The sequence below is a fragment of the Rhinolophus hipposideros genome, assembly GCF_964194185.1.
Source record: "Rhinolophus hipposideros genome assembly, chromosome: 10".
In the NCBI taxonomy this organism is placed as follows: domain Eukaryota; kingdom Metazoa; phylum Chordata; class Mammalia; order Chiroptera; family Rhinolophidae; genus Rhinolophus; species Rhinolophus hipposideros.
Genome location: NC_138056.1, coordinates 28,789,047 through 28,804,024, shown reverse-complemented (window position 1 = coordinate 28,804,024; position 14,978 = coordinate 28,789,047). Strand labels below are relative to the sequence as shown.

Below are 14,978 nucleotides of genomic sequence, written 5' to 3'. Positions count from 1 at the left end.
TTTAACTGTGATTTGGGGGACCACAGTTAATAGTAGGAAACGGAACAGTATTTGTGCTAAGTACCAGGAGCACCAAAGCACTCTTGTGAGATAATGTCAGCTCTCCTGCATGCTTTCACTGGTGCCCCCGCAATCAATCACTCTTTTGCATCTCTCACAAGCCCCTCCTATTTCTGGAACCTACCCCTTTTGTACTTGGAGTTCCCCTGGACCTGTTCCCTGTTTATTCTGTGATTGGCTTATGCATATATTTTTGGCCTATCTTTCTCTTAAATTTGATCCTATCTAATTTTCTACCTTTCTTGAATTCCTAAATTATATTAAAATATATATTATATGTGCATAAATGTTTTCTCTCATCATTTATTTGTGTACTGGGTAGGATCAGAGCCTGCAGTACATGCTGCCATCTTTATTGAATCTCTCTCATCATTTTAGTTTGTTTTCTTTTTTTGTTTTGCTTTGTTTTAAGAGTCATTGAACTGTATGATGTGAGAATTGACCAGGTCCTTCAAATCAACTTGTCTAAATTGCTCATTTCGTAGTTGATAAAACTGATTGCAAAAGATGTGAAGAGCCCTGCCTGAAATTACCAGCAGTTAGGGGTAAAGCTAAGAACACCTACGTAGCCCTTCTTTTTGTTTACTATTCCCCATAAAATATTCACCCTTCAAAGAACTCTGGACAATTTACGACCCTATAATTGAGCATAGCCAGTTTGGATGGAGCGCTGATTCGGGATTTATGGTTACCTTCTAAATGACAATAACAGAGTGAATCCTGAAAATCTTTATGTAACAGGTATCATCTTTCCATAGCTGTGGGGAAAGTCTGAAGATTGTGCCATTGGATCCTTCCATCATGGTTTACAGATGCAGATACTAGAACTTGCAGACACTGAGTGCCTCATGGAACTAGTAAATGACTGAACCAGAACTTGAGCAAGGGGCTTCTGATTCTATAACCCACATTTCTTGTCATTCACCCCATCTATGTAAACTAACCCTGTGTTCCTTTTAGAATATCCTCGGACAGAATCTGAATGGGAAAACAGCTTTGCCCTGAAGATGTTCCTCTTCCAGTTTGTCAATTTAAACAGTTCTATCTTTTATATCGCTTTCTTCTTGGGGCGGTAAGTCAACTTCATACACATTATGTTTGCAGAGGGAAAAAGATTGTCAACAATTCCATTGCCAATTTGTTAACTCTCTTATCCCATGGCTTGGAAAACTGTGCTGATCAATCGTCACATGTGTTTTTAATCCAAAGACTTCTCAGTACAGTGCCTCCTGCTGCCACTACAGGTGAAGCAGGCAAAAAAAATAACAACAAACAAACAAACAAAAAAACAAAACAACCTATGTTGTGTCATACTTGGGTTGATTTATGACTATCCAATCATCAGTAATCGTTTTGTTAAAGAAGAAAATAATGTTTGTGAAATGCTAGGTTATAGTTTATCAGTGTGGAAACTTCTACCTATCATGTTGTTGTTTTTTCCTATCTTTGCTGCAAAATATGAAAAAGAAACATATTAAACTACTGGTTTTGGTTTGCTATCCACTTAACAATCCAGCCAGTGCCATGGGAGCATACTTAAGCTAGAAACATTTTAATCTAATTAATTCAGTATGTTATATTAATATTCATTATCTAGGTCAACAGACGTTAAAATTCTGCAGGTGAAAAGAAAATTTTCATTTGGTTGGTTGGTTTGTACTTTCTCAACCCACTGGTATTGAATTCATACATCACTTTTTCCTTTTGAAGTCCGGTATTTTGATGTGTGAGCATGACCTAAGTCAACAGTCTGGGAACAGGTTGCACCAGTGAATATTTATATCTACCCACACATGCACTAGTAGTTGCTCTTCAGTCAACGCCACATAAATGCTAACGAATTAAAATGGCTTTTTACAGATTTGTAGGTCACCCAGGAAATTACAATAAACTTTTTAACCGGTGGCGACTGGAGGAAGTAAGTAACCTTGTGAGGGTGGGTGTGGGGATTTGCATGGATGTGAGCCAATGACTGTGGGAGGAAGGGGGATGGGAAAAGAGAGAGAGAAAGGAGGTAAGCACCGGGAATTTTAGGTATGCCGAAGAGAATACATGGAGAAAGCCTAAAACTTTGTTAGAATATATGCTTTCTATTATAGAAAACTCAAATGCTCAAATGCTAATCTTGCTACTTACTAATTCCTTGCCCTTAATTTAAACTCACTGAATATCTATCTGTTTCCTCATCTGTACACTGGCAATAGTAATAATACTTAGGTTGCAAAGTTGATTATAGATGGGATGATTTGCATTGCACAATTAGCACAACCCCTGGCCTGTGGTAAGCACTCTATAAAGTGTGGCTGATATGTATCAGTGCTCTGTCTCCACAGCTAGCCAGGTATTATTCTATTGGCCAGAGACAGACTAAGGCCTTTCACGATCCTAGGTTTCTGGGAAGTCCCCAAATCAAATTTGCATTTTTCTTTCATAGACCAGAAGAATGACTAAATCTGCTCAAATGCTTTTCATCCACCCAATTTGGGAACCAATGCGTACTTTTTTCCCCTGGAGTATCCAATGGGAGTTAGCAAGGGTAGAGTGAGGAACAGAGTGGTTACAGGCAGGAAGGTCTGCATAGTGATGCTATCGGAGGGACTGCTGCCACCAATAATTTTGTTTCGTTGGATATCCTTACACTTAATTGTGAAATTATTGGAAGTCATGATTCTTCTTTGAAAGTCCCAAGGAAATAATTACAATAGTGGTTTCAAGCAAAATGTTTAATAACCTTCCCAGACATTTTCCATAGTACATGTGATATAGATAGCAACCGTGTTTTTCAAGGAAGGATTATTTGAGAAAAAACCAGTGAAATGAAAAATGGGAGTTTTGGATAGGCCCTAGAATTCCTAGAATTGTAGATATAAAAAGCATACATAATGGAAGATAAGAACCAACCCTCTGAATTCAATCTTACAACAAGCATTTATTGACACATACTCTGTTCTAGGCCTCTGTGGGGTATACAAATGAAGAAGTCCCTTTCCTTTCTTTGATGATATTAAGTGTTGAAGAAAAGAGCATAACTGTGATATGTAACAAATATTTTGTCTTTGGAGTCTGACAGTCTATATTCTAATTTTGTTCTAGTCAAGTGCATGATTTTAAATATCTCTAAGTCTCAGTTTTTTATTTTGTAAATTGTAATATAAATCGCTATTTCAGTAGCACTGGTGATAGGTGGACTAAGTTAGATGATGCATGTAAAATCCCTGGCACAAATGATGGTAGCCTTTATAAAGAAAGAAAAAAAGTACTACACAACAAATTAGAACATCTACGGACAGTTATACTGGACTTTCCTCATACTACTCTGTGCAATCTCTCATGTAAACATTATATGTAAATTCATATAAAATGTTAATAATAGCTAATATTTAATGAGTACTTACTATATGCCAGCACATTTCATCAATTGTTTCTAAGTGTTCTACATATATTAATGTATTTAATCTTCACAAAAACTCTATTACACTCATTTTACAGATGAGGAAACAGAAGCTCAGAGAAGTTATATAATTTGCCTAAAATTATAGAAACATACTTATAAATTTTTGAAGTCCTAAAATTGATACCAATTTGATCCAGGCAGCCTAGCTTCAGAGTTGATGCTCTGAATAATAGGGTATATTCCACACACTATTAGGATAGTATATAGGCCCAATCGAGAACATAATTGAAATTGATTTTCATAAGACACTGCTGAATGATTGCTGGCTCACACATGTAAATTGGATTTAGAATAAATATACGAGTACTAATTTGGGTGAAGTGAAAGGAACGTGGGTATTGGAGTCCGATAGTCAGTCCTATCTGCTACTTAGTTTCATCACCTACATAATGGAGATACCAATACCTATCTCACCAAGTTTTCATGAAGGGCAAATGAGAAAAATATGTGAAGGCACCCAGCTTAGGGTTGTCGATAGTCAAATGATTTTGAGTGGTGCAATGGGAATGAAAGCCTGGGTCTCCTGCTTACTCATCCAGGTCTTTTTACACATTCTAAGTATAGGCTCTTTTTACCAAATGAATTTTAGAGTATTGGAGGACTAGATTTAGCTCAAGGGAATCATTAGATGAGGGGAGCAGATCCACAAAAACTGTTGGATCCCTTTTGCTGCCCTATAAATCACAAAGTCATCAAGGCTCAATTTCAACAAGATTATAAATGGTGTGTCACCAAGCCTCCCAACTTGGGCCTACCATTGTGGAGAGTGATTTAATCACATAGTTCTATAATGGTCTTTTTCCTTTCCCACGTAATAATAGACTTTGCTAAACCAGCCTTTCAAGGCAACAAACACATTTGGTAAATAGAATTTACCCTTAGTCTTATATAAAAAAAGTAGTAGATTAGGGTGCAGGAGACCAAGGCTTTTATTCCCACACCACCAGTCAACATTGCATGACCTTAGACAAATTAATTTGCTTCTTTGAGACTCTGCAAAAAAGATGAGTTTCAGCTTGCAGCTGTGATCTATGATCTGCTTCTGTAGTTTAGTAATTATTCTGCCCCAGACAGTCTACTGACCCATTTATCATATATATGTGTGTGTGTGGCAGAGTTCAGAGAGTCCTAAATTCATCCTAAAAGAAGGGGCATGCTTGGATGGGAGAATTGAGACTTCTCCACACAATACAAATTACTGCTGGCAAACCTTCCCTCTGGCTCAGATTAGGGAGTTTCGAATTACTGGGCTGGAACTGGAAAAGCAGGCTCTTCGCGTCCTAATTATTTGTTCTTTGAAGTCCCACTGGTCCTGATTGGATAGAAATAGAAACTGGATCAAAGCTATAGAGTCCGTCATCTTTATGAGCAGGACATGAACCCATTCCCAACAAAAGAGACCCATGCTTTCCTACCCAAGTGTCTTCTGTAGTGCAGTTTCAAGCAAAATACATTAATCGCAATGTTCATTGTAATCAGGTTTTTGTTTATGAGGGTTTCTAATGCTAACTTTCACTGAACATCTTAAAAAACGGAGCAGCACAGAGAAGGCAAAATTGGGATCATACTGACCAAGTAGTAAGTGGCATGCCGTTACCACTTCAAAATTCATTACAGTATCTGTACATATTCCCTCTCTAGGAGACAGACCTTAATACTTCCCTCCATCTTGAGAGTGGGCTAGACTTAGCGACTTACCTTCTAAAGAAGAGACTAGGGAAAGGAGACAATGAGTAACTTTACAGTTGAAACATCTGGAAAACTGTACATCAACCAAGTGATGAAGGTTAATATCACTAGTAATCTTATGTGGATATCATGTAGCCCCTGATGGGATGGGATGAAAATGGCACTTCATTTCCGTGATCTGCTTCCATTCCCAAAACACATAACCCCCATCTAAACATGTGAAAATGTCAGACAAACCCAGATTGGGGGATTTTCCACAGGATACTTGTCCAGCAATCCTTAAAACTATCAAGGATATGAAAAACTAAGAACCTATCTAGACCAGAGGAGATTAAGGAGACATGACAAATCAGTATATTTCCTGGTTTCGGTCCTGGAGCAGAAAGAGGATATAAATTGAAAAACTGGTGAAATTTAAATAAAGTCTAGAGTTTAGTTAATAACAATGTACTAATGTTAGTTTCTTAGTTTTGACAAATATACCAGATAATATAAGTGTCAATGGGGGTAATTAGGTGAGAGGTGTTTGGACAAAACAGTCTCTGTACTATCTTTGCAAATTTTCTACAAACTTGAGAGTATTCTAAGATAAAAAAGTTTATTTTAAAAGACTATATTACAAACATTTTGCCATGGAATTAGTTTTTCTATCTCCTGACTGTTAATAGATATAGTATATAGTATTCCAGAGCATTTGTTAAAAGTGATCATACCTAACCACAGAGCTTGGCAGAGAGTAAATGTTCATTAACAGTTAGATTTGTTGTTATTACTATTATAATTTGGATTAATATTCCCATAAAAATCCTGAAACCTGCCTTACCAAGTGCCCTCATCCATGCTATCGCTCTTTTGTTTTTAGTTTCTGTGTGCATTGAGATAGTGTGACCTGGGTTTTAGAATGGCTTTACAATTTGAAGGTGGGAATGCTTCCTCAGCCTCAGAAGAGGAAGATCGTTACTGTCGTTGTTCTGTTCCAGTGTCATCCTAGCGGCTGTCTGATAGACCTCTGCCTCCAAATGGGAGTTATCATGTTTTTGAAGCAAATATGGAACAACTTCATGGAACTGGGATACCCGTAAGCACTTTGTTTTTAAACTTAGCCTTGTATATAGTTACAGAGAAGAAAGACAGAGGTAGTGTGAATGGTTCTTAAGAATTTGGGCTTGGCCCTCAAACAGATGAGGGTTCAGTTCGCACTCTGCTCCTCACTAAATGTGTGACTGTGTGTATGTTGATAAAACTTGCTGAGCCTCAGTTTTCACATTTCCACAAGGGGATCAACAGCTGTATCTACCCCAAGAACAGTTGTAAGGGCTAAAGGAAATAATATACCTAGAGTTAGTAGTACTCTGTTCAACATGTTAAGACTTGTTGCTATTCTGAAAGCACTATTGATAGTACAGGTATTTGAGGGCAAAAATAGCTCTTGTTTCGTTTAGCTATCAAAAGACCAAGATTGTTGTTGTTTAATAGAGACTCCATTTCTGCTCATACACCCTGTCAAAAGAGAGAGAGAGAGAGAGAGAGAGAGAGAGAGAGAGAGAGAGAGAGAGAGAGAGAGAGAAAGGAAAGGAAAAAAAAGAATAAACAAAGATAAAATCTTGGGTCGGGGGAAGTTTTGTACTCTTTGTTACACACAAAAAAAATATCATTAGAACAGGGTTGTGATAACATCAGGTAAACAGCATTCTATTTTGGCCCTTTAGATACGTGTTAACTGTCTTTGAAATGCTGACATGGAAGGTTGCTGAATGCTCACTTTTACCTCTATTAAAATATGTTATTCTTCAGAATGCAGTGAAATACAGTGTGTTTAAAGCAATGTGGTATGAAAGCTTTGAGGCCTAATCAGGATTAAAAACATGACTATTTTGAGGAATTTCCTAAAGGAGGGGGAAACAGGTTAATTGATGATATAAATAGCTTAGTCATCAAATTGTACCAGGACTCTTTGTCCTGTTGTCCCACAAATGGTATCAGGACATTTAAGTAGAGACCATGAGGCTGGAGATGTGATATTAATCCTAGAACTACCATAAAGTATTATGTTAAATTACAGGCAGTCTTAAAGCATGGACTGTGAAATTACTGAGACCCGCTTCAGATTCCTTCTCTGCCTCTTGCTAATAGATGCTTACAATTTGCTTGACTTCTGTGTGACATTTTTTATAAATTCATGAAATAAGGGTTTGCAAAGATTGAGATGACCCAATGCTCATTAAACCTTCATCAATAAATGGCACAACCTTTTTGTAAAGATTTTTATACAGATGCTCAATTCATAACTGCTTAAAACGAATCTCTTCTAAATGAAGAGAGACTAGAGGATGGAGGATTGGACAACCCAATTTATCGTAGCCCTTCCTGTCCTTGGCTCACCTCTTTGAAACATAGGGTTTGGGGAGCATAATTTGAAAATACCTGGGGAAATTAGATATTAAGCACTTACCACAGGATCTGACATTCCGTGAATACTTCCTACACACCATCAAAATGGTGTAGCGACCATTATCGTGTTAAGAATGATCCTTATTGTTGTCATTATCCATGGATTTCTGTGCATACCATGCACTTTGGACAGCACATTTTCCACATAGCCTTGTCCAGTGGTCCGCCTGGATTGTGCATATCAAATCCGGAGGTACCATAGCAAGAGACATCCTGTTGGTGTTGAAGAAGATATGGCAGGCATGGACCCGTCATGAAAGCAATGATTTTCAAACTTTTAAACCGCAATTCTCTTTCTTCAAGTAAAATCTTAAACAGAACTAAAATAAAAGAGAAACAAGCAGACCTGCCTCAGTTCCAACCCCCAACTCCTTTTTCACTTTCATGAGGGTCCAGAGGCAGCCTCCATGGAATGCCCATGGAAGCACTGCCTGACATTTGGGTCTATCTGTGGTTGTTCTTCCAACTCACACTGAGTTCCTAGGTCCACAATTATTTAAAATTGAGAATTGGGTACTGTTCACTGAGTCCTGTGACATTTACCTCATTCTAGAGGTAATTTCATCTGACTCATAAAATAACTCATTACTCAGAAGCCCACAGTCGAAGCAAACCAGGATGTTTCTGAGTCACATAATTTCAAGACTTCCTGGGCTAGGGAAACATTTCCATGCCTGAGAAATGGACGCAGACACAGATCCATTGCCTGTAAATTATTGCTCACTACAGTAGCAGAATGTAATCACTAATGCTCAAGTCCTCTGTGTTGATGAACTCAGAGAGGTAAAGTGACTTGCTCAAAGTTACACAGCTAATGCATTGCAGAGTGGGAACTAGAACTTACATGTCTTGAAACCCTATCTAGGCCTCAGTGAATTAACGTGGAACATGATTTTACTCATGTTTAGAGAGCACAACCCAAAAGATTGTGGATTGTGAGCAACAAAGGGCTCAAATCCACTCACAACAGGCAACATAGAAGTTAAAATATTTATATAAGTGGGGCATGGGATACAATCTTAGAAACAGAGGTTTGTCTCATCAGTATCAGGAAGAATGTAACACATGGGGGCATTCATTCCTTAATGTGTAGATGTTTACAGGGTCTAGAGATTTCTAGAAGGCTGAGGCCTATTCTCTCATGCTAAACTTGAAAGGTGAGACCATACAAATATCTCCTATTCCCAGAAATGCTTAGTGTAGTCCCAGGATAGTTGATATTTTTCTTTTCTTAGTACACTATAAATTGTTTTACCAGATGCTTAAATAAGAGCTCCAAAGCCTTTTGTCTGCTTTGTGGTGTAGGTTGATCCAGAACTGGTGGTCAAGACATAAAATCAAACGGGGAATCCAAGATGCTTCTATACCTCAGTGGGAAAATGATTGGAATCTGCAGCCCATGAATATTCATGGTCTGATGGATGAATACTTAGAAATGGGTAAGGAAAGAACCTTTTGCATAGCTATTTGCCATCTTGATGCTGTTTTTCTGTTTCACGCAGGCTGTCGTTCAGAGAGAAAACCATCTCTCTCCTTTCCAACCCCAAGCATTCTAAAAGACATCTGCACCTTTATTTCAACAGAGCTAGAGAAGATGTTAAAGCAGTGCCCTTGGAAGGCTCACACATTTTGTCCTCTGTCAGCCATAACATTTAACCAAAATGAAGGGTTTTCTCATAGTGAATCACCTAGCTTTTGAGCAAATATATTAAAGTAAAAGAACCTTTTCATGTGTTAAGAAATATACTGTCCCACCCAAATAAAGTAATAATTCTTTCTCACAATAAATCTTTGCACAGACCTCGTCTGAATCTTGGCTTCAGAGTACTTATTTATATTAAGAAAATGAGGATTCCCATTCCAACTGTTAAAAGCTCTGTGTGTTGTCCTCACATTTGTATTTTCTCTGACTTTCAAAGAGATCGTTTGGGTCCCTTCTAGAAAGCTAAGCATTTTTCTTCAAGGCCTTTTCTTTGACGTCTTCTTTTATCTTTACTCTTCCTTTGTGCTGCGGTGGTATAGAAATAGAAAAAATGTAGACTTTCAGGCTATTAAGATCTTAGTTTGAATGTAGGTTTTAACATTTTCTAGTCATTTACTGTTTAGCAAGCTTACATAACATAATGAGCTATAGTTTTCTCAACTGTAAAATGGGATAAACATATTTATCTTGTTGGGATGTTGAAAAGATTAAGGCAATTAATGTAAAGCATCTCATACAGCATAAAGAAGGCATTCAATAAATGATGCTGCTTATATTACTAATTTTCTAATGTTCTCCCTTTGCAGTTTTGCAGTTTGGTTTTACCACCATCTTTGTTGCGGCTTTTCCTCTGGCCCCTCTTTTGGCTTTGTTAAACAATATCATTGAAATCAGACTGGATGCATACAAATTTGTCACACAATGGCGGAGACCTCTGCCAGCCCGAGCAACTGACATAGGTAAGAAAGATTCGGGAATTAAATGGTTTTGCACTGCTAAGGCCAAGAGGTGGCTCCATCTTATTTAACACCATGTGGGTTCCTATTGCTGGACCTCCCTTCCAGCCATAACAAAACTGAGCAGTTTTAGTTTACAAAATAATTAAATTCAACACTAAGTTGAGAGTAGGTTCATCTTAAACATGGTACTTCATAAACTTGTTTGTAACCACAAAGGATTTCATATGTATCCTTCCATGTTAATAAGTACAGCTCTGTCTCGTTCTTTATAATTGCTCCACAGTTTCCTCTGTGTTGTATGACATTAAAAAAATATATCAGTCCCCTAGCTAGAGCTCTTCAGTTGCTTCAGTTCTTTTCTATTATAAACAACACTGAGGTGAACATCTTCATACATACTTTGATTTTTTTCTCTCCAGATAAATTCCTAGAATAGCACTCCTGTAAAGATCACCTACGTTTAAAATTTTTATAATTTGTTAACATGTTCTCCAGAAACATTGTTCCAATTAGACTCCCACCATAAGTGAATAAATACCCATTTCTTCATTTCCTCAACAACTCCAGATATATAAGGTTTTTGTTGTTGTTGTTGTTGTTGTTACATTCTCAACAATCTGAGGAGGGAGAAAAGGATACCTTGTTATATTTATTTGCATTTTTATAACTATGAAATTAAACATATTTGTAGTTATTCATTACTAATTGTGTTTATGCCCCTTGGCCACTATATCTGATTTGGTAATCTCTATTAAGAATATTAAACTTTTATATATATATTATATAATATATGTCACATATTATATATATATATATATATGTATATATATATGTATATATATATATATATATATATATATATATATATATATGTATGTATGTTGTCAAATGCTGATTTTTAATTTTCCACACTATCATGGATAAGGTTTTAAAGTGTGTATTTAATCAAACTGAAATATCTCCCTTATAGTTATTATTTATGGGACTCTAAAAAAGTCCCGTAGAACTCATGATTTTTAACCCATTATTTTAATTGTTGTTTTATATTTATGTTCTATATATCTAAAATATATGTGTGTTATTTGCCTTTTGTATGCTAGTTGGCATTTTATGGTTTTATTTAATGTATTGATCTATCTAGAATTTGTTATTAATAATAAGGGTTAAAATTGAGATTTTTTTTCCCTAATGGATAAACCAGTTTTCCCAAAACTATTTATTAAATAATCCATCTTTTTTGTAAACCTGTTTGAATTATTTCTGTTATCTTATGCAAAATTCTATATAAACTTAGGTATGTTACTAGAATCTCCATTTGTCTCATTGATCTGACTACTAATTCTTGGCATACTTACTGTTTTAATAAACTATAGTTTTGTAATAGAAATTCTGAGCATTTGGAAAAGCAAATCTATACTTTTTCTTTTCTTTTTTGGGAATTTTCTGACTAATATTATAAAGTTACCATTTCAGTTAATATTATTCATTTATATATTGAACAAGCACCAAGTCTACTTTAAAATATACTAATCTGTAGAAATTTAATGCCATTCAACTTGTGTTTCTGTTTTTTGAAGCAACTAAAATTTATTATTTTAATTTACTGTTATTTAATTTGGACATATTTATTATTTCACTATTAAAACAATGTAAGCACATGAAAGAAAATCTAAAAAATAAATCAAAGAAGAAAAAATAAAACTTCAATTTTAGCATTAATGTTTATTGCACCTTCCAATGCATAGATTACTATTTTTTTAACTTTGCTGGATTGTCTTGCTCAAATCAGACAACACAAAGTCATAAAAACAATTAATAATCCTGTTCCTCTTTACATTTCCCTTCTACCTCAGGGAATCAATATAACTAATTAGGCATGTATCCTTTGTAAATGATTTTCTTACACAAGTATACATAAAAATATTTATGAACATATATAGGGTTCTGCTTTTTTCCTTCATGAACATCCTCCAGCTCAAAATATATTGGTGTAATTCATTTTAATAGAGTAGCAATATTCACAATATGAATATATCATAAATTTTATAATCATTTCCTAAATTTCTCCACTACAAATAGGAGTAAATGTAAACATAGCTATAAATATAGTTATAAAGATATAGACATAGATGTTATATATTATATATCATGTATTTCTGTGTGTGCGTGTGTGTGTGTGCGTGTGTGTGTGTGTGTGTGTGTGTGTGTGTGTATACAATGTATCTGAAGGATAGATCCCAAAAAGTAGAAGTATTACTGGATTAAAATTTATTCATAGTTTAATTTTAAGTGACATCAAATTAATGTCCACAAATGTTGTAACAAGTCATAATTCAAACAACTATGTAAAAAAGTTTCTGTTTTCTCAATCCCTAAATAGCATTGGATAGTATAAGACTCAACTCTTCAACAATCTGATACATTTAAAAAAAAAAATCTTATTTTTTGAAAGACATTTCTCTGAATCCTAGTGATTAAAAATGTTTTAATGTGTTTGTTGATTAGTTGCATTTTCTTGCCAAATTGTTCATTTGGATTCTTTGCCCATTTTTCTCTTATGAGGTTTGCCTTATTAAAATTTTAGGACATTTTCATATATTAGATATAATAACCCTTTGTTTTTGTTTTCGTGAAGCAAGTATTTTCCCCCTGGTTGTTGTTTTCTTTTGACTGAAAGTCATTACTTTTGTAAAAATAAATATTAAATTTTGATATATGAAAATACTGTTGTTTTTTTAAATAAATTCTGATCTTTTTGGTCTATGGTCTCCTCAACTAGGAAAATGTTAACATCATTTTTATTTTTATTATTTTTTTATTTACAACTCAATGTAGCTACACTATAAAGATTTTGAAAAGCAAAAAGGTGTGTGTGTGTGTGTGTGTGTGTGTGTGTGTGTGTGTGTGTGTGTGTGTGTGTTGTAGAGGGTTATTGGGGTCAGGGAGAAAGTTGCCATGCTATCCAGTCATTTTTAGCACTTTGAGCATTTTCTTCCAGGACGTTTTTTTTATATCAGTAGTTTTAAAGCTTTGTTAATCCTATTTGAAACGCAGTTTTGACTGTAATCAAAATAGTATATTGATAATATATGCAATTTTAAAAGCTTTTTTTATGTCTCTATGATGTCAGATTGGCCTCTTAAGAAGTAGAAAATGTCAGCTAGTGATTTGCAGGTCTTGACAACATACTAGTATTACTTTCTTATATTTTTACTTTAAAAAGGTACTTGACAAAGATAAGGAAGGGCAAAATCCATGGTGAATACAGATATCTCAGAATTGTCCAAAGTTGTAGAACCTGAAGGTTTTTGTTTTTATTATTTCAGCAAATTCTAATTAGGCTTTTAAGCAACTGTGTCATGTCTCATTATTATAGACATGAACCAATTTCTAATGATATTTTAATTTTCAAATCTTTCTAAATAGGGGTCTGCCTTCTCTCTGTAGAAAAGGATTCAATAGCCGTTTTATCTATAGTGAGATACTATACCAAGTAATTAAATAATGGACAAAGCTATGGTTCTAACATAAGTTAAACATTCTTTCCAGTATAAGATTGATTGAGGATTTTATTTTATTTTTTTAATCACTATTTTTAATCCCTCTCTTACTAGGTATCTGGTATGGAATTCTTGAAGGAATTGGTATATTGGCTGTGATCACCAATGCATTTGTAATTGCTATTACTTCTGATTACATCCCACGTTTTGTCTATGAATACAAATATGGCCCCTGTGCAAGTCGTTTTGAATATGGTGAAAAGTAAGGTTAAAATTCACACATTTTCCTGATATATTTTATGTTTGTAATTGAAATAGGAACTTACTGGGAAGTTTTGTTCTGTGACTATTAAGGGCAATGTTTCTGATCATTGCTTTTATACTGTGCTTATTGGATGAAATCAAACATGATAAAAAGGGCAGTGGTGTTTTACACAAATAATTTTAGAGTCTATGTTTTCACTTGTAAATGAATTACTGACATCAAAATGTTAACAAATGTTATAATGTATTTAGAAGTCAAATTTAGAAATGGAAGAGACCTCAGAAATTATCCAGTGCAAACTTCTGACTATGTAGATGGGGAAATTGAGGTTAATCAAATCGCTGAAGGAAACATACAGAATATGAAGGAACTTTCAGCTATATGACTAGCGATTTTCAAAAGGAATTTCCAGCTGGCTGTCCTGTGCATTATAGGATGTTTAGCAGCAGTCTTGGCCCCAACCCAGTAGATATTAATAACAACCTTCCTGCTCCCCAAGTTGTGACAACCAAAAATGTCTCCAGACATTGCCAAATGTCCCCTGGCGGACAAAATCACCCAGTTTAGAATTACTGATTTAGGGGCTATGGATTTTTCAGATTTCTCCTTATGGGATGCAGGTATTCAGGATGAATGCAAGAGAGTACTGGGCTTGGGGAACAAAGAGAAATTAGAGTTTTAGCTGGAGATGGAAGCTTAGGCTTGGAAGTTGTGATAGGAGATAAAACGATAGGAGAAGCTGCTTCTCCTTTTTCCTTCAGGAGTAGTTTTGAGCATGTGTCTTATCTAGATGCAGGACATGTGCCCCTACCCGTTGAGCTCCGGTTTAGGATGAAATCAATCCTTAGTTCTGCTGATGAACTGATGTTTTCTGAGAACACTAAAATGCCTTTCTGAACAGAAACATTTCAATTTTTCAAAGAGAAGTTATAAAGGCAGGAGATTTTATTTTATACTTTAGAGTCTTGTCAAATGATTTTAACTTGAAGTCAAACACCCCATGTTCAAGTTCTAACTTTGTCTTTCACTAAAAGGCACATCATCAATCTGGGCCTATGAGTAAGAAATGTACTGCAGAATACTATGTAAATATAAATTAGTTTTAGTATTAATAGTG

General features: G+C 35.3%; 1 protein-coding gene across 2 annotated transcripts in view; it reads left to right on the top strand.

The window, feature by feature from the left end:
- The window catches only part of ANO3 (anoctamin 3), a 233,227-nt gene that overhangs the window by 210,312 nt on the left and 7,937 nt on the right, over positions 1 to 14,978 (top strand). For both annotated transcript variants that reach the window (XM_081063533.1, XM_081063534.1), the window contains 6 exons: positions 1,021 to 1,132; positions 1,921 to 1,978; positions 6,184 to 6,281; positions 8,960 to 9,093; positions 9,944 to 10,096; positions 13,711 to 13,858. In XM_081063533.1, coding sequence (XP_080919659.1) covers positions 1,021 to 1,132; positions 1,921 to 1,978; positions 6,184 to 6,281; positions 8,960 to 9,093; positions 9,944 to 10,096; positions 13,711 to 13,858 — 703 coding nt within the window. The remainder of the gene's footprint in view (positions 1 to 1,020; positions 1,133 to 1,920; positions 1,979 to 6,183; positions 6,282 to 8,959; positions 9,094 to 9,943; positions 10,097 to 13,710; positions 13,859 to 14,978) is intronic.